This window comes from Tiliqua scincoides, chromosome 2, assembly GCF_035046505.1.
Source record: "Tiliqua scincoides isolate rTilSci1 chromosome 2, rTilSci1.hap2, whole genome shotgun sequence".
NCBI lineage: Eukaryota > Metazoa > Chordata > Lepidosauria > Squamata > Scincidae > Tiliqua > Tiliqua scincoides.
The window spans coordinates 177,671,729-177,691,723 of NC_089822.1; the positions used below are offsets into that span (position 1 = coordinate 177,671,729).

Below are 19,995 nucleotides of genomic sequence, written 5' to 3' on the forward strand. Positions count from 1 at the left end.
CCCCGGCTGTTGATTTATCTTGGGATGCTCATTAAACTTCATTTGTAGTGTTTTCTGGTGTTTTATATTTCCACTTTACAGCGAGCAGTAAGAACATAAGCCCTGCTGGATCAGGCCCAGGGCCCATCTAGTCCAGTTTCCTGTATCTCACAGCAGTCCACCAGATGCCTCAGGGAGCACACACAAGACCACAAGATACTTGCATCTCACTGCCATCTCCCTGCATCTAGCATTCTACAGATAGATAGATAATATGTTGGGAAATTATAAATCTCATGAAGTGGAGCCTGCCTGTGTACCTTAGCAGGGGAACAAGGTTAGAAGACAATGAGGTGAAAGGATACATCACTGACTGGCTCTTACTCATATTTTATCCCCAACACAGGAGAAAAAGTCCAGCATTTTTCAGTGAAGAAGAAGTGACCTCTTTTCTCCAGATTCCATGCAATGGCAATGAGATGCATTACACTAATCTTCTCAATGAGTGGGCACGGACAGACATCACCTCTGTGTACAGGCTTGGTGAGTGTTTCCTCCCAACTTTCTCAAATTCTTTTAGAAGCTCAAAGCTGTATTCCTACTCATTCCCAAGTGTGCTCATCTGTCCAATCCATGTGTGTTTTTGAATGAGGATCACCAATCACCATCAAGTAAAACACCAGAGTTACATTTATATAAGACTTGTTAATGGCCTGTACTTGTACCTTTGTACTTTTGCCAGTATTGACTGGTGGTGGGTAAGGAAGATATCACTGAGACCCCAGCAGTCCTTCACTGAAACCCTATAATGCTCAGCCACAGGGCTGATCAAAAATACAAATGCCACAGAAAGTGTTGTATTGTCAAAAGTCGAAACTTGGCTTTGCTGGCATTTTCCATTTGTCTCCATTTGGTTGTCCTAATTTTGAACTGACAGCAGACTCTGCCTAAGCAGTGTCAATACTTCTTTGAGATTTGTTTCTGAGTCCCTCCTGCTGTCCTGAGGACACAGTACCTGTTTAAGGACACAATCCTAACCCCTTACGTCAGTGCTTTCCAGCACTGACATAAGGGCAATGCAGCTCTGAGGTAAGGAAACAAACATTCCCTTACTTTGAGGAGGCCTCCCTGAGTGACACCCAACTGCAGGATGGAGCACATGTCCTATTGACACCGCTATGCCAGTGCTGGAAGGCACTGACATAAGGGGTTAGGATTGCACCCTTAGTTGGACTACTTCATTTGGGGGCTGAACTCTCAGAAGGCTTTATTCTAGTAGTGCAAGGTTTGAGATCTTGACTGTTTAGCTTCTCAACTTGCATGTTTCTTTTTCTTTCTGTTGGTCACAGATGGTTTTGAACCTGTCGCAATGTACCCCCAAACGCCATCAAGTGAGTATGGATGAAAGGGAAGACGGGTGCTGTTTTGTTTCTCAAATGTGTCTCTTTGAGGGTAAGCATTTCCTTGTGGCTTACCTGTCTCTTTCAGATGCAGTTTTACAGGGACTTAAGGATGCCTGGCTGTTCGAGGGTTGGGGGAAGCAGGCTATGAATAGTTTGCCCACCCCTAGTGATTCAGAGCAGTCCAGTCCAGTTGGTGAATTTTCACCTTCTGTCCTGGAACAGCTACTTCTGCCAGAACCAGATGACCTTGATGATCCCAAGTTCTTTATTGACCTGAATGCTGGGCACGTGGAAGACTCTGACGTTTTTGATCCAATATTGACTTTCCTCAATCAAGATGGCTTTGTGTCCCATTTCCAAAATCTCTACGACCTCTCTTTCTCCTTCCTTAGTTCCACCTTCTATGGCTTCTCCAGTGAAGAGGAACTAGTCTTGTACCTGGAGACATCCCGGAACTGGGCCAAAAGGGGCCACCTTGCTTGGGCTCATATCCGGATATGTTTTCTTTTGGGCCGCCTCTGTGTCAAGAGGGCCAAGTTCTCGCAAGCTCGGGTTTATTTTGAGGAAGCCTTGAACTCCATGGATAAGGGTTTTGAAGACTTGCCTCTACTCACTTCATTGCACACAAACCTTGCTGCCATTTACCTTAAGCAGAAGATGAAGCAGAAGTTCTTATCTATGATTGGAAAAGGGGTGGTTCTTCTCGCCTGCCTGCCCAGGCATAGTTTTAGTTCTGAGAATGAACTAGAAGTCATGATGTACATCTTGAGAGAAGCCATTGCAGTGGAGAATACTACTTTGGAAATGCGGGCCTGCTTCCTTGTTGTCAGGCTGTGCTTGCAGCTGGGCAAATATGATGAGGTGGTGCCATTTGCCGAACGCTTGCAGTTCCTTTGTGCCAGTTCCTCCAGCCAGGATTCCAGTGTGCCGTCCTTAGATGTGTTGCCTATCTTGACCTACCTGTATGATAAGAAATACTTGCCCCACATTGCTTTGGCATCGGCCAGGCTGTTTTCCCCAGGCAGTACAAAGGGAGCACCGACTCCCATTTGGAGAGCCGGATTCATCCTTGCAAATGCCTCTAAACTCCTGAAAGTCCAAGAGAAGAGCAGCAGTGTCCCAGCTCCAGCTTGCCTTTATCTCAATTGTGCACTGACTTTTGCCCATGAACTTGGAGCTGTGTTCACAGAGAGAGCTCTTTGCGCAGTTTTATCCAAAATGTACCTCAAGCATGGCATGTTACAGGGAGCTGTTCATTATTCCAATCGAGCCGTTGCCCTTGGCAAAGTGCTGGGTGAGGAGGAGGCGTTTGAGTCTTCTCTTTCCCTGGGGTGGATGTATGCATTGAACGGCCAGCCAGAAAAGGCTTCGGAGATTATGCTGTGCCTCCTGCATTCTCTGCAAGAGACAGACAGTGTCACACAAGATGGGGTTGTTCACAACCTTTTGGCCATTGCCTTTAAAGGGGAAGGAGAGCAACGGAAGGCAGCAAAAAACTACTTGTGGGCCCTGCATAAAGCCCAGGAGACTGGCAATAAGCGAAACCAAGCAATCGTCTTGGCCAATTTTGGTTGCTTGGCTCTTTCTTGCAAGGCAAACCACCTTGCAGTATGTTACTTTCTCCAAGCCGTTCGGCTGTATTTTGAACTGCAGGGCAGTGATGATGCACAAATGGAGCTGGTGCAGGTGTTACTGTGGTTGGCCCAGTCTCTGGTGGAGAGGGACAAGGCAGAAGAGGGCAAGCTGTTCTATGAGCTGGCCTTGGCCATTGCCTTGAAGACACGCAACATGATAAGTGAGTAGTCAGCCTTTCGGGAGGTGGAGCAAGGAAGTGGAGGGTGTTCTTTGTTGTTGGCTTGACTTATTAAAGCATCCTGCATCCTACCCTGTACCATACAGGCCAGCTTCATGTCACTGAATCACTCTGCCATTTCTACAGCCAAGTGTATCAAGACATTGGTGCTTGTATTATTTACCACGAGCATCAAGTTTTGCTAGCCCAGCAGCTCCAGGATCGAGAAATGGAAGGACAGCTCCTGCGGGTTCTCAGCCAGCTCTATCAGAGTTTGCATACGACCAGGTGAGTCAGCATCATGGTTGCCATTAAGCGAAGAGTTCGGAAAGCTGAACCAGCCCCCGAGATGAATGAGGCACCTCTAACATTTTTTATTTCATTGATTTTGTTGTTGTCCAATGATTTTGTTTATTTTGACTTTTAACATTTTTTTTCAGTGAGAATAATGAGATTTTTAGGTGTGAAATTCTAAAATGTCAGACCCAAAACAAAATAGCTTGAATTACACTACCCACAATGCACAGTGGGTCTGAAACTAACCGTGTGTGTTCTTCAAAAAAATCATCCATATATATTTAAATATTCTTTCTTTATATTTTGAAATATTTTGGAACTTTTTCCAATTATAGGTGAAAACTTTTAGCTTGAAGGCAATGTGTGTCCTGGAAATGCTAACCTGAGGCACTTCGCTAATCTTGTAATCCCATGTTTCTCTGGGAACCAGGGATGCACAGTGAAAGGGACTGTATTTACATAACCCAAAGTACATCCTCTTCTGTGTTTTCTACTGCCAGTTAGTCCTCATCTTCTCCCTCCTGTTTCTTTTTTTAAATGAAGGCTTTCTTCACCTTCTCCTATCTTACATAGATCATAGGGCACTTGGATCTCTCCTGTGTTCTGTATGGCACTAATTGAAAGTATGCTAGGAGCAGAAGAACCAGCATTGTGGACAGGTATACCCACTTGTTACACTCTGTGCTATGGCTCCACACATAGCAGCAAACACCCAAGGCAAGGCAAGGCATGGCATTCTCCTGCACCTGATATCTGCCGCAATACAGAGATAATGTGCCCGGTTTTAACATGCTGGGAAAACTGTTGGTCTTGTAGATGTCCTTGCAGCTTCTGATACAGTCACTGCTCATCTGATATGAGATAAAACCACAGTGATTATGTTTTTAGATGCAGGGAATTTTAAAGAGACCTAAGGCCAGTTAACACTTTGCCCTGCCATGTAAGTTTTCGATATAGTGTGTGTGTGTGTGGGGGGGGGGGGAATTATGAGCTTGTGCATACCAGGGATGTGCATTTAGGTGTAGTTAATAAAACAATTAAGCTAAATTAGCCAATTTGGTTTTTGTTATTTAATTAACTATAACTTAAATAGAAAGCAAATAAAATTTAACTTTAGTTTAGTCCTCCCTCACAGTTTCTTGCCATGAAACTGAGGGGATGCAAAGCTATGTAACAATTTAATACAGATGGGAGCAGGAGAGCAAGAATCGTGATTATCATCCCTACTGGACACTGATATAATGAGCAAAATGAATTTGAGTAACCCAAACGGCATGAAGCACACACAGGCCCCAAGCTAGTTAAAGCAGTTTTACCAAGCTGTGATTCAAGGATCTTGGGAGTGCACTGAATCTCTGGTACTCACACTTGGTACTTCCCGTTCTTTTCCTAGAGAAAAGAATAGAGCAGCAGCCCCACTTAGGAAGATGGGAATGCCCCAGAAGATTCTATAGGGAATCCCTATAGGATCACTTCCACCAGTCTGATGACTGGAGAGTGACTAACAGCTCAATCCTATTCAACTTGTCATGACAGTGGAACAGAGTTCTGGTGTCATAATAGGCCATACGGTAGCATGTGCCACGTGCCACCAGCTACCATTTTGGAGCTGCTGCCACAAATAGCAGCAGTGGCTCATTGTTGGCAAGGTAGGGAGGGGGTGGAACCAGGAGGGTATAGATCTGGTGGCCATGGCATGCCAGATCTTATCCCCTCTTTCAAAAACCTTCTCACCCTTTTCCCTCTTCATCCATTTGACATCCAGGGCTTATGCATAGGTAAGTTAAAACCTTTTTTCTTATCTTCCATTAGCCTTTGGGTTGCCTCCCCCCACCATAGGCTGCAACACACACTTTTTTGGCATGATGGCATCCGCCCTGCTGGTGGGGGATAAGACTGGCGCCAAAGTTATCTTGTGTGCTTGATCTGTGTGAAGTATGGGAAGGGCTAAGGATGTGTCACCAATGCAGAAATAAAGTCCCACCTAAAAACCTGTCAGAACATAAAAATGCTGGCAGGAAAACCGGTAAATTGGGATCAGGTGGGTCTCTGGCAAGCCACAGACCTTTTTCCTTCCTCAGCTCCATTTCCTGTGTGAGGACAAGGACAGGCAAGAGGCCTGTCAAACTCATTCCTGTGACCAGCGGTTGACCATGGATGTGCTTGGATAGGGACAGCAACCAAGGGATTGGGGGCATGCATTGTGATTCAAAATCCTGAAATGGGTGGGTAAACATTGTTTTCCAAGGGCTGCCTTTGTTTGTGGAGGGTTGTGCCTTTCAGCAGCTGATGGTGATGGTTGCTCCTCAGCCATAAATAAAATGTGCAGACCCCTTTGCCTGCCACATTGGAGAGCTTCAGCATTTCCAGACACATGGTGACTGCATCTTACATCACTGCTGGGCTTCCATGAACTCTGAACTGTGCAATGTTCAGCTTCCTAGGGCTTTGACCTGCGCAGCTGCATGACTGTGCAGTTTAAAGGGAACACTGGTCACATTCTATGTATTTGACTGATAGAGGGGCCCAGTAGTGAATCAAACACTGGTTGGAACCTGTCGGTCTTGCCCGCTTCCTCCCCCTCCCTTCCTCCCCCTCCCTTCCTCCTTGGTTTCCCCTCTGTTTCTTCCTACTCTGGCTGCAGTACCAGTCTAGAACCGATGGTGCAAAAGATCTTTTTAATTTGTAGCTCTGCAGATTTTGGCAGCCAGTAATTGATGTCCAGTTATGTTTAGACCTTCGTTTGTTACAGAATCTTTTAAATAACACAATCTTGGGGTCCCCTGGTAATATGTTTCCTGCGAACCTATAGATCTCTGAAACGCGCACAGGATTGTACCAAGCAAAGCCTGAGAATCTTCATCGACCTGAGGGAGACAGTCAAAACAGCACAGGCTTGGCTGCAGGCCGGGAGGCTCTACTATCAAATGCAAGAGGATGAGCTTGTGGAAATGTATTTGCAGGTAGGGTAAGACTGGCTGTGTGAACGTCACCTAGACACTTTTTGTTAAAGAATATTGCAAAGATAAGGTTCTATCATTTTAAGTAAACATTTTAGACACTTTTTTATGTATTCATTTTGCCTAAGCTTTTATCCTGGTTTGATCCTGTCTTTAGGCAGCCATCCAGACTGCACTGAAACCTGGGGAGCTGCACCTGGCTATGGAACTATATGAAGAGGCTGGAGATGTCTTTTTCAATGGGCTCCAGAACAGGCAACAAGCAGTAGAATATTACAGGGTACTGACCATGACAAATGTTGGCATCAGTATCTATCCCCCTGCAGATTTCCATGCCAAGACTTCAAATGAGTATTACTGACATTAGTTGAAAGAGACAGCACAGAAGGGAAAAGAAGAAAAGTTAAGTAACATACAGTACAAGAGCCAGGCAGTAGATATGAGTAAAGATTCATAAACCTGTTCTAGCGACATATAGCTGAATCCAGGCATATTTAGACTCCAGTTCCTACCCAGGCATTAGGGGAAGAAGCAGTCCAAGTTTGGGGGAGATCAGACTCCTCTGTTGAAATTCAAGGCTCCTACCAGAAATCAAATTACAGATAAGATGGCTGGCAACATAGGATGCACATTGCAGAACCCTTCTCTCTTTTCCGTTTCAAGGGGTTTCTGTTGAACTAACGGGCCATTTTCTTTCAAGCAGATGGTGTTCCGGGCCAGGTGGGAGTTTCCAACAGGAATCCCCAGGCAGCTAAGGAAACTCCTGACACCACAATAGAACTGCTGATCATATTGTTGATGACAATTAGAGGAGGGAGAAGTTGCCCTTTGGTGGTTGTTAAGCTCTGCACATGCTTAGAGTCCCTCTATTTTTTCTTCTGTAATATTATTTTACTTCTTCTGCAGTCTGACTTATCAGAAAATGATGATTTGGAGCAGACCAACCACACAGTGAAAATACCAGATGCATTGGCTGGTGGGAAGACCGAGTGTCATGGCATACCTCTTTTTTTTTCTTGTCTGCCCTTCTCCATGAAGAAGGGCCACTCTACAACTGGAGTAGCATGATGGCTGTGGTAGGATGGCACAGTGGGTAATAATGAAATAACATGGAAATGTTGCTTCATGTTTTCCACAGGGAGGAGCTATACCTTTGGCTAGGAAGTTGAAGTCCATACGAACTGAACTGAGAGTGTTCAACAAGCTGGCTGAGCTGCAGATTGGGCTCCAGAATTATGAGAAGGCTTTGGAATTTGCTACCTTGGCAGTCAGACTCAGCGTGGATGTAGGTAGGAGAAGATTCAGGAATTTATGGCACAGCCGCATCTAAGGCTTATTGTAGAAAGTACATGGTGAAAACTGTAGTGAGTAAGGCAGTAGTTACAGTCCAATGATAAAAATGTTATATTTACTTAGGAACTTCTATTGTATAAACCTGAATAGATTTTAAATGCTCACATCAGACAATAAACTGATAGTAGTAAAAGAAGACAGCAGAAAATTTCTAGGAAAGCCATTGCTTTTCCATGTGCCCTACTCTGAGAGGTAGGTTCATCTTTGGAAGGAAAAGAAATGGATCGCACTGATTTTCTAAATCTAAGAACAGTGCTTTGACATTCATGGCTGGGGATTGATGAAGGATTGCCAAATAACATTGTTCCTTATTCCTCAGCTGCTGCCATCCAATATCTCAACTAGAAATGATTAAACCAGGCCAGTGCAATATTTTGGTGTTAGTGGAAGATGACATTGTTAGCATCCATGTTGCTGCAACCAGTAGTCTAGGGATCCCTAGTTGAAAGATAGAAAGAAATATGAGTTCCTGTCCAGCAAATTATACTGATATCTGTGTGGATTTCTCAACCAATTTTTTAACGTGAGTTAGCAGTGCCACTATTGCCTGTGTTGCAATGTGTATTCCTCCTAGGGAAGGATGGAGTTCTTCTGTTCTGGTTAATATGTCTGCAGATTAACTGTCCCTGGTGCTCTGCATCACAGTTCCTTTTGATTTTCAGTAGAGAATTTCTAAACTACATACCAAAGTGGTGTCGTCTCTCCAGTCTGTTTTTCCATGTTCTCAAAAATCCTTCAGTCTTTCCATTCTTTACTATGAATTTTTTCCTTCTATGGTATTCATACACACTAGGTGCCCTGTGCACTTAAAAACAAAAAACAAAAGCCCCAAACATTTTTTTTTTTTTTTAAGAAGTCATGCAGTGGGGCAGACCAGCACATCAGTGATGCTTTTAGTTAATGAGAAGACTGCGTGATGTGAAGTTGATGAGGATTTAATCATCAAATTGACATTGAAATGAATTTTAGGCCATGGGGATAAAATCTAGTTTGTTAACAGCTTGACCCTGTGCATAATTATTCAGAAGTAAGTTTCACTAAATTCAGTAGAGTTAATTCCCAGATAAGCATGCATGGAATTGCACTGCACCTGAAACTGAGATCCTTTCTAACTAGGGGATGTCCCATTTAAGTTAGTGGAATTTGCTTACGTTGAAGGATGCCCAGGATTCCAAAACTGTGAAGCGGTGCGTATTCTCATATTGCCCAGATTTCTGAAAAATCCTACCTTCAGCACCCTCCCACTTGTTTATGTTTCTCCCTCATACTCTTTCTCACTTTTTTTAAAAAACGAAAAACAGGCTCAAGATGCTGTGATGAGGGGTGGAAGAGCCCTGGAATGAAAGGGAATGCTTAATCCTTCCCACTCTCCACTCTTTTCTCAAAACTGATGTACCCCCAAGAACATGGCTAATTCTAAATGTCTTTAGTAAGGTGTTCATGACTGTAACCTAAGTTCAATGGAATTTGTTTCCAAATAAAGCATGCCTAGGATTGGGATGCAACCCATGCAGTTTCTAAATTTTTTGTTCCAAGATTTTTGTCAGTATCACTTTTAACGCGTGAAATCCATGTCAGTTACATATTCCATAGGCTTTCCAGTAATCAAGGTGTTTCTGTGATGTTCTGTGCCAAATTAGACAGATTCATGGAGCTTGTCAATAACTGGCTAGTTGTGATTGCTATATTCTCCATCCAGGTTCAAAGGTAATATGCCTCTGAATGTAGGACGTGGGGGACGACGACGACGACACAACACTTGAGGGCCCAATCCTATCCAGCATAGGACCAGCAGCGCTAAACACGAACTGCTGTAGCCTGTACTGGATAAAAGCAGGCTGGCGGTCTCCTTGGAGGAACGGATATTTGTCTCTTTATCCGGAGTAAAGCCTCAGCTACTCAATGGGGCTTCTCAAGTCTCCTCCAGCTAAATCACTGGTACAGATTCAAGAAGTCCCATGTCTGGCTTCTGAGCTCTACATGGGGGATTTGGCAGAGGAGGCCTCCACTGGTCCCTGCCTCTCCCAGGTCTGTCCCTCCCCCTGTTTCTCTCTCTCTCTCTCTCTCTCTCTCTCTCTCTCTCTCTCTCTCTCTGCCCTTTCTCCACCCAGGAACACCTCCTCCATACCCTTCCTCCAATCCACTCTTCTATTCCACTTGGCACTCACCTCCCCTCTGTCAGCAGCCGGGGCTCGAACTTCAGTGTCAGTGATGCAGGCCTTCCTGCAGGTGCTGCTTAAACTCAGGGTGATGCAAACATGCCTTATGGTCACGTTTGCGACACCTAGCACTGGCACTGGGGCTACGGTGCCATAGGATCAGGCTGCCAGAGAGGATACACCTTCATCTTCCTGCTTGTGGCCTACCCAGCAGTGGACTATTCTGGGAAGCTGGATGGTGGACTAGATGGGCCTTTGGCCTGATCCAACAGGCCTCTTCATATGTTCTTCCACATATTACTACCTGGAGGGGAAAAATTTGTGGCAGAATTGTTTTATGACTGCAATGCAGTTTTTGCAAGTGCTGGAAATCCAAACCAGAAGAATGGTAAAAGCAACTGCATTAGTGCTGCCGTAAGATCAGAACAAACTCAACTGAATATGCTTAATTGCAGGAGGAATTCATAGGGAGTGAAAATGAGAAGGCTCCTTAATGCCTGCAGCCCCTCCCCCCCCCCGTCTCCATACTTACACAAATTCTTTACTAGTAGCCTGCAATGTTCTATCAGCACTTCTTTTTCTAGGAGATCAGTTGCAAGAACTGGTTGCATTTCACCGTCTGGCGACAGTCTACTTTCTCCTGCAGATGTATGAAATGGCTGAGGACTGCTATTTGAAGACACTCTCTTTGCACTCACCATTGTTGCAAGGCGCTCAGGAGGCCATGTACTATTCCAAGGTTTACTATCGCCTGGGAGAGCTGACCCTGCACAAATTGAAGGTGAGAGACAATGATCTGTGACTCATTCATGCTGTGATGCCTTTCAGTAAAGGTCTGTTTATCATGGATAACCAAATGCTCAGTTTAGCCTGACCTTGCAGTCTGAAGGAAAGCTTTCACTAGCCCATTAAATAGCATAGAGCTCACTGGCATTAGATGCTGTGTGTGAGTTGTTCCCAGACGTTCCTACCACTTATGCATGTACCTTTTGCTCCCCTTGTCTACTTCATTCTAGCACCAGATCCTCTTCCATCTTCTCTGGACGTCACCTCCTTGAGTTCTGTTTGCTTCCATCTGCAACTTGCAGCTTGATGCCTTCTCCCTCTTTTCCTCTTGAAGTTCCATCCTGCCTTATCTGTGCTGTTCCTACCTCACTTTTATGCCTCTATTGTGTGCCCCAAGGAGCTAGACCTGCCTTAATCCTACTGGCTAAGCAAGAGATTGTGCCTCCTGGTGGTCAAAGGCAGTCATGATGACTGAAATTGGCAAACACTGCTTGTGATGCACATATATAAGAACATCCCCGCTGGATCAGGCCATAGGCCCATCTAGTTCAGCTTCCTGTATCTCACAACGGCCCACCAAATGCCCCAGGGAGCACACCAGATAACAAGAGACCTGCATCCTGGTGCTCTCCCTTGCATCTGGCATTCTGAGATAACCCATTTCTAAAATCAGGAGGTTGCACATACGCATCATGGCTTGTAATCCGCAAAGGATTTTTCCTTCAGAAACTTGTCCAATCCCCTTTTAAAGGTATCCAGGCCAGTTGCCATCACCACATCCTGTGGTAAGAAGTTCCACAGACCAACCACACACTGAGTAAAGAAATCTTTTCTTTTGTCTGTTCTAACTCTCCCAACACTCAACTTTAGTGGATGTCCCCTGGTTCTGGTGTTATGTGAGAATGTAAAGAGCATCTCTGTATCCACTTTATCCTTCCCATGCATAATTTTGTATGTCTTAATCATGTCCCCACTCAGGCGTCTCTTTTCTAGGCTGAAGAGGCCCAAACGCCGTAGCCTTTCCTCATAAGGAAGGTTCCCCAGCCCCGTAATCATCTTAGTCGCTCTCTTTTGCACCTTTTCCATTTCCACTATGTCCTTTTTGAGATGTGGCGACCAGAACTGGACACAATACTCTAGGTGTGGTTTTACCATTGATTTTTACAACGGCATTATAATATTAGCCATTTTGTTCTCAATACCTTTTCTAATGATCCCAAGCATAGAATTGGCCTTCTTTACTGCCACTGCACATTGGGTTGACACTTTCATCGAGCTGCCCACCACCACCCCAAGATCTCTCTCCTGATCTGCCACAGACAGTTCAGAACCCATTAGCCTACATGTGCAGTTTTGATTTTTTGCCCCAATGTGCATGACCTTACACTTACTGACATTGAAGCGCATCTGCCATTTTGCTGCCCATTCTGCCAGTCTGGAAAGATCCTTCTGGAGCTCCTCACAATCACTTCTGGTCTTCATCACTCAGAAAAGTTTGGTGTCATCTGCAAACTTTGCAACCTCACTGCTCAACCCTGTCTCCAGGTCATTTATGAAGAGGTTGAAAAGCACCAGTCCCAGGACAGATCCTTGGGGCACACCACTTTTCACCTCTCTCCATTGTAAAAATTGCCCATTGACACCCACTCTCTGTTTCCTGGCCTTCAACCAGTTCTCAATCCATGAGAGGACCTGTCCTCTAATTCCCTGACTGTGGAGTTTTCTCAGTAGCCTTTGGTGAGGGACCGTGTATATGCACTTGCAATTTAAGCGATCTGTGCTGGTCAGTTGGGGAAATGTTTTCCTTCTCAGGTGACTGACCTTATCACTTGCCTGGGCAGCACCCTTTGTCCTTTGGTCCATGCACTGCCCTTAGCATTCAGTCAGACTGGTTCTCAGTGCATCTCATTTTTTCCTGCCCTTTCTTCTCAGGATGAACAAGATGCGGTCAGCTACTTCTTGTTGGCCTTGGCTGCCGCCACCGAGCTTGGTGACCAGAATTGGCAAGGCAGAATTCAGGCCAAGCTGGTTCAAATATACAATACTTCCCAGTGGGATAAGGGGCCAAGAGAGTGGACTGCATATCGTGCCCGATGGCTGAGTGAAGGAAGGCATGCTGTATGATAAATGACCTTGTGGAACTAATGACCTCTGAAACCTCTAAGCCAGGAGAAGCCAAACTCACCTTTGTACCTCATTGCCAAATAATTCCCAGGTGCCTTCTAGACTTCAGGCAAAGGAGAGAAACATGTTCCTGTGCTGCAGTCTCCTGTTCTTTGGATGTAGCAGGGAGAACATCTGTGTGTTCCAAGGGATCCTTGCTTATAGGGATTGGGAAAAGGCAAAACCATAATCTTTTCAGAGCCTGATGTTTTATCAATAACATACTCAGAGAATGCTCCATGCCCAGATACAGACCTCATTGAATATATATATTCACACCGTGTAAATGTGATTTGAAGAGCAAATTGAAAGCACAAGGAAGGGTGTCCGTCAGAGCATGTTTGCTGGAGCATAGTTGGTTTGGCTTTGAAGTAGCTGAAGCTGATCACTGAAGAAACCAACCAAGAGGATGTTCGGCTCCCCTCCATTCATCCTTGGTGCTAAAATGGAGAGCGCCATTTCACATACCCTCTAAACCTGTGATGCGTGGTGAGCCCAGGCAGAAGGTGGCATTTCAGTTACTGAGAATGTGATTATTTGTCTAGGAGTGTTTTACTTTGCTAATTTATCTGTGCAGATATTATTTTGCTTTTGAATTTTGTCACTTCTGTGTGGAGTTGCCTGATGAGCTGCGATTAGGGCCTCTAACATGTTAATAGCAGAAAGCAGATCATAAGCTAGAAATGTGCGGATGATAGAGATGATGAGGAAGGAGTAAACATAACCTTAAAGAGAATGCACATTTTGTACATAAGGGCTAGACTCATGGTTTCCACCAGCATTTGATTTACATGATGCCCTTGTCTGACAGCTCACTTGTGAATGAGTAACTACACAGGATGTCCTCTTAATCCTCCTGAATGGTTCAGTGGCAAGTTTCCACTGGTTCTGGAGTAGAGGAGAGATGTCCCTTGCGTACCTGAATTCCAGAAGGACAGCAGAAGTTCTTCCATTGTCTCCTACTATCTGTGAGCCTCTCTGTCTTCATTCTCTGCTCTGATGTCTCCTCTCTCTTTCCTGCTCCATGCTCCCAATCCCTCTTTATTGAGGCCTAGAGAACATACTCTGCAGGCACATCATACTCACAGCAACATCACGTTCAGTTTTGGTAGGCCACAGAGCGCTACCCTGAGCAACCTCAAGGTGGAGCCTGGTGTTCCCACACCACCAGGCTGTGACCACTTGTTTCCAAGTTGTTCTGTGCAGTCGTCAGAGCTGGAAATGTACTTTTCAAAAGCAGAATCTCAGGACACCTATCCCACAATTCTGCAGCAATGCTGCAGCCATATCAAACGGACCATTTTAGGTATGCCAAGTTCTGGGTGAGAAACCAAGTCTTGGCATCCTGTGGCCTCCAAGGTTTGGTTCTGGTCAGTGCTGGAAAGGAGAGACTGGACAAGAAGTTCTTTTAAAGTAATTTTCAGCTGGAATCTGGCAGGGGGGCTGGTAATATCTTTCTCAACACCAGCGTACCCAACTTCATTGTTGCACTGTGACCTGTTTCAGGATCCTGGCAGTGGAGGAGCTTCCTAAGCCTTAGCAGCTGATAGCCACTGTTTTTTTCCTCCTAGGATTCTCTAGGGCAGTGATTTTCAGCCTTTTTCATCTCACAGCATATTGAGGAGGTGCTAAAATTCCCAAGGCACACCATCAGTTTTTGGACAATTGACAAGGCACACTGCACAGCTGGTGGGGGGCTCTCATCCTCCAGTGACCCTACTAAAATATGACCCTCCCATAGCACATGACCCATTCATGGCACACCAGTGTGTCACAGCACACTGGTGAAAAATTGCTGCTGTAGAGTGAGAATGGGAAACATGACCTTCACTCTAATTCACGTCATGGGGGACTATATACCATAATGGTGATCCATCATATGGCGTCACCTTGAAACCAATCAGGGAAAACACTATGTGCTGTCCTCATTCCGTGGAATCCTGGGAGAGAAAAAACGGCAGTTGCTGACTGCTGAGACTTGGGGATTGCTATCTCTGCTTGTTTCATCCCCTTTTGTATCCCCCTGAAATTTTCTAAAATGCAGCATCTAACTTTACACCAAGAGAAAAATGGAGGAGAAGGGGCACTATGCAAAAGCAGGAGTTACGAAGTGTCTCTGCCCTTAGATAAGGTAGCTTGTTGGTTAAATGTGATATGACTGTCTTAATTTTACTTTATATCTTCTATTCGATAAAGCATGACTCATGGGGGGAAGAGTCTTTTTCCAGGAGATGATGTGTTTCTGTAGCAGGTGTGCTTCTGAGCCCTCTTTCATGTTCTGAAAAGCGCAGATGAAAAAGGAAGTGTGAGTCGTGCTTCCTGTCTTTTTGTGTTTCTTCGGGAACATTCCAAAGAAACTTGTATGTCTCCTCATGGGAGATGTACACGCTGCCACCACATTGGCAGAGGATAAAAAACAAAAGCCTCACCCCACTATTTTGAATAGTACTGAAGGAAAGGTGCAAATGTAAAATACTGTGTGTTCATCTTTCTGCTGGTGAAACTCCATGGAACAAGCTCACTTGCCTGCTTTATGCCTGGACTTTGAGAATCTGCAGGAAGGCTGAAGACTGTGTGGTGAGGGGTGTATAACAAGGAAATCAGAGAAGAAAAAGAAGTAATAGATGATATGTAGCCTCAATATCTTTTATTGCAAAATTATTCTGCTATAATGGATTAAGACATCTGTTCTGAACTACATCAGTCACAGCAATTATCAGATATAGTTGTCCAAATCATGCCTGTGAACAAATGGCCCAGAGCACATATTGTGCATGCAGAAGACTCCAGGTTTGGAATCATCTGCTAAGGAAGGTATCAGATAGCTAACCTGGGACCAACCCCTACCTGAGACCCTGGAAAACCACTGTAGATCATGTTGGACTAGATGGGCCAGCAGTCAGATGATATACAGCAATGTGACATATTTATAAATGATGCTGACCTGTGGCACTGATCTACCAGCTTGCTATGTATGCGTTTGCTTTCTCCTGTACTGTATTTCACCAATAGAGGGCAATAAAAGCAGTGCTTCTGGGTGATGATTACTTTTCAGTTCTTAATGAGAGCAATAACCTGTTTTGAAATTAATAAGTGTTCCTTAACATTTTGAATTTTTCAGATGCATCCTTGGCATACTGGATATGTTTAGGAGTATTACCTATCCTTTGGGCTTTTTTCAACATTTATTTCTAAATCCTAAACAGATCGTACCTGTTTTTCTGACATTATGTGCAAATGTGGGATTCATTCTCTGCTCCACCCCCAGTTTGTGTAACAAATCAATTAAAATGGCAAGGATTTGCTTCCTAAAATGGCAAGGAATTGGACTGTGTTGCCTAAGGGAGAACTTTTGAAAATAATCCCAACAGTTTCAACTTTCAGTGAATTTCATTGATAATTTAATTATCAAGAGAAAAACTCAAGTATGCAATGACATGGTATGCCCTAAGAAGCCAGAAATTAATTTCCAGCCAAAAAAGGATTATTTTAGAAATATTTATTCTTTGAGAAGCACACTACTGATTTAAAATTATGCACCTGTAACATACGCATACAGAGTACGTATTCTGTGTCCTGCAGCAGCCAACCAGTTGTTTTTGGGAAGCCCATGAGTAGAAGACAAAGGCCTACCCCACTCCTGCCATTGCTCCACTGCAACTGGTATTAAGAGGCATATTGCCTCTGAACCTGGAGGTAGCATACAGCCATCATGACTGGTAGCCCTTGACTTGACCTCCATGAATTGGTCTAATCCACTTTTAAAGCCATCTAAGCTAGTGACCATCACTGCTGGGGGGATGTGAAATCACAGCTTGTGGCACTGAGTTCCAGATATTAAATTTGTGCCTTGTGAGATGTACTTCTTTTTGTCTGTCCTGAGAGGGAGATTATGGATCCAGGAATTTAGGGCTGTCTATAGGGCATGCATATGGGATACCCAGATAAAGGGAGGGTCTGTAATTTGGTTCCCGACTGTTTGATTGCCTTCTGTTTTGAAATGAACATCATTTTAGAGTCCTGGTTCACTGTTTCTGAATATTTAGAACAGGCCATTCCAAGACTCCCTTTCCTTACTTGGCTGAGAAAGTAGTTTGCGGTTCTTGAACACATTACAACAACCATCCAGTTCTGTTTGTATTTCATAATTTTTCTCAAACAGGAATTTCAACAGAAATCCAGTATCAAAATTTTCTTTAAATGTCTTTTAGAGGTTCACAGCTTTCTTCCACTGCTTGTTCACAAGAAGCACCAAGGAAAGGGGTTAAAATATTTTTCCCACGTACATGACCGAAGCAGTTCATTCTGAGTAAACATGCCTAGGATTCTGCTGCATCTGCCTTACCAGTACCCATTGAACCCCTTGAGTTCAATGGGGCTTACTCCCTGCATAAGTGTCCTTAGGATTGCAAACTTCGCTATGTTGAACTATTCCCTTGGCAGCTGGAATCTGGCATGCCTCCAGCAGTGGATGCACACACCAGCTGAGAATGTGGCCAAAGAATGTTAACCTTGGTGGCCCCTTCAATTCACAGCAAAGAATCCAGTGCAGCCTGGGAAAAATCAATGCTGACCTGCATGTCCATGTGAGAATGCCCCACATGGCACCATTTTTCTTCCCACCTCCCTTGACAGAGCTGGGCTGTCTTCCTAGTGTGATATGAGCTCTTGCTGCCCAGGAGATCATTACATTCAACAGCTACTACATTTAGAAAATAGGATGAATCCTTGGCCCAGCATTTAACAACAGGCTGTAACATCACGCCAGTAATCTTACCTGCAATGCAGGCAAATGCAATTTTGCGATCTATTTGGCGTCTCTATCAAAGCCAGGGAGAAATATTTTATCAGGGACTTATTGAAATGATCTATTTTAGTAATTACAAATCAAGAATAAATTTTGTTTGTTTAAACTCCTGACATTTGGAAAGGCAAGTATTTCTTTGTCATGCAAAATCCTCTAGAAGAAAAACAATAAAATTATGTTCTGGTTAGTAACTTGATCTCTGTGAAGTCACAGGTTTACATAAGAACAGCCCCACTGGATCAGGCCATAGGCCCATCTAGTCCAGCTTCCTGTATCTCACAGCGACCCACCAAATGCCCCAGGGAGCACACCAGATAACAAGAGACCTCATCCTGGTGCCCTCCCCTGCATCTGGCATTCTGACATAACCCATTTCTAAAATCAGGAGGTTGCGCATACACATCATGGCTTGTACCCCGTAATGGATTTTTCCTCCAGAAACATGACCAATCTCCTTTTAAAGGTGTCCAGGCCAGACGCCATCACCACATCCTGTGGCAGGCGCCTCTTTTCTAGGCTGAAGAGGCCCAAACGCTGTAGCCTTTCCTCATAAGGAAGGTGCCCCAGCCCAGTAATCATCTTAGTCGCTCTCTTTTGCACCTTTTCCATTTCCACTATGTCTTTTTAGAGATGTGGCGACCAGAACTGGACACAATACTCCAGGTGTGGCCTTACCATAGATTTGTACAACGGCATTATAATATTAGCCGTTTTGTTCTCAATACCTTTTCTAATGATTCCAAGCATAGAATTGGCCTTCTTTACTGCCGCCGCACACTGGGTTGAAACTTTCGTTGAGCTGCCCACCACCCCAAGATCTCTCTCCTGATCTGTCACAGACAGCTCAGAACCCATCAGCCTATATCTAAAGTTTTGATTTTTTGCCCCAATGTGCATGACTTTACACTTACTGACATTGAAGCGCATCTGCCATTTTGCTGCCCATTCTGCCAGTCTGGAGAGATCCTTCTGGAGCTCCTCACAATCACTTCTGGTCTTCATCACTCAGAAAAGTTTGGTGTCGTCTGCAAACTTAGCCACCTCACTGCTCAACCCTGTCTCTAGGTCATTTATGAAGAGGTTGAAAAGCACCAGTCCCAGGACAGATCCTTGGGGCACACTGCTTTTCACTTCTCTCCATTGTGAAAATTGCCCATTGACACCCACTCTCTGTTTCCTGGCCTTCAACCAGTTCTCAATCCATGAGAGGAACTGTCCTCTAATTCCCTGACTGTGGAGTTTTTTCAGTAGCTTTTGGTGAGGGACCGTGTCGAACGCCTTCTGAAAGTCCAGATATATAATGGTTCTACAGGTTCTCCCGCATCCACAAGCCTGTTGACATTTTCAAAGAATTCTATAAAGTTCATGAGGCAAGATTTACCCTTACAGAAGCCATGCTGATTCTCCCTCAGCAAGGCCTGTTCGTCTATGTGTTTTGAGATCCTATCTTTGATGAGGCGTTCCACCATCTTACCTGGTATGGATGTTAGGCTGACCGGCCTATAGTTTCCTGGGTCCCCCCTCTTTCCCTTTTTGAAGATCGGCGTGACATTTGCTATCCTCCAGTCTTCTGGCACCATGGCCGTTTTGAGGGACAAGTTGCATACCTTAGTCAAGAGATCTGCAACTTCATTCTTCAATTCCTTAATAACTCTTGGGTGGATGCCATCAGGGCCCGGTGACTTATTGATCTTTAATTTATCAATGAGGTCTGAAACATCTTCTCTTTTAACCTCTATCTGACTTAATTCCTTGGTCAGGAGGGGCCGTTCGGGCAGCGGTATCTGCCCGAGGTCTTCTGCCGTGAAGACAGATGCAAAGAACTCATTTAATTTCTCTGCCATCTCTAAGTCTCCTTTTATCTCCCCTTTCCCTCCCTCACCATCCGGAGGGCCAACCGCTTCTCTGACGGGTTTCCTGCTTCTAACATATTTGAAGAAGCTTTTATTATTCCCCTTAATGTTGCTGGCCATGCATTCCTCATAGTCTCGCTTGGCCTCCCCTATCACCTTCTTACATTTCTTTTGCCACAGTTTATGTTCCTTTTTATTCTCCTCATTAGGGAAAGACTTCCATTTACGGAAGGAATTTTCTTTTTTTTCTGAAAATGGCAGCAGAGATTATTATATTTTTACCACAACCCATATGATTTGAGGTGGTGAAGAAATCCCCCTAGCTGGCACCTGAGACAAAACTGTAGCATTATACCATATTGGGATAAGTCATACAGTTACATCCCAGTCCTAACTAGGATTGGTCTGCAGCACAGAGGGTTTTATGATAGCAGAACAGTGTT

At 44.5% G+C, this 19,995-nt stretch overlaps 1 protein-coding gene across 5 annotated transcripts in view; it reads left to right on the plus strand.

The window, feature by feature from the left end:
• SH3TC2 (SH3 domain and tetratricopeptide repeats 2) overlaps positions 1-15,934 on the plus strand; it is a 54,247-nt gene extending 38,313 nt beyond the window's left edge. For 3 of the 5 annotated variants that reach the window (XM_066617204.1, XM_066617205.1, XM_066617206.1), the window contains 9 exons: positions 386-522; positions 1,329-1,370; positions 1,468-3,177; positions 3,282-3,462; positions 6,284-6,434; positions 6,589-6,711; positions 7,570-7,720; positions 10,528-10,724; positions 12,662-15,934. In XM_066617204.1, coding sequence (XP_066473301.1) covers positions 386-522; positions 1,329-1,370; positions 1,468-3,177; positions 3,282-3,462; positions 6,284-6,434; positions 6,589-6,711; positions 7,570-7,720; positions 10,528-10,724; positions 12,662-12,853 — 2,884 coding nt within the window. In that variant the 3' untranslated portion in view covers positions 12,854-15,934. Of the gene's footprint in view, positions 1-385; positions 523-1,328; positions 1,371-1,467; positions 3,178-3,281; positions 3,463-6,283; positions 6,435-6,588; positions 6,712-7,569; positions 7,721-10,527; positions 10,725-12,661 lie in introns of those variants that run through there. The other 2 variants (XM_066617208.1, XM_066617209.1) reach the window with 2 other exon arrangements.
• The last annotated feature ends 4,061 nt before the right edge of the window (positions 15,935-19,995 follow it).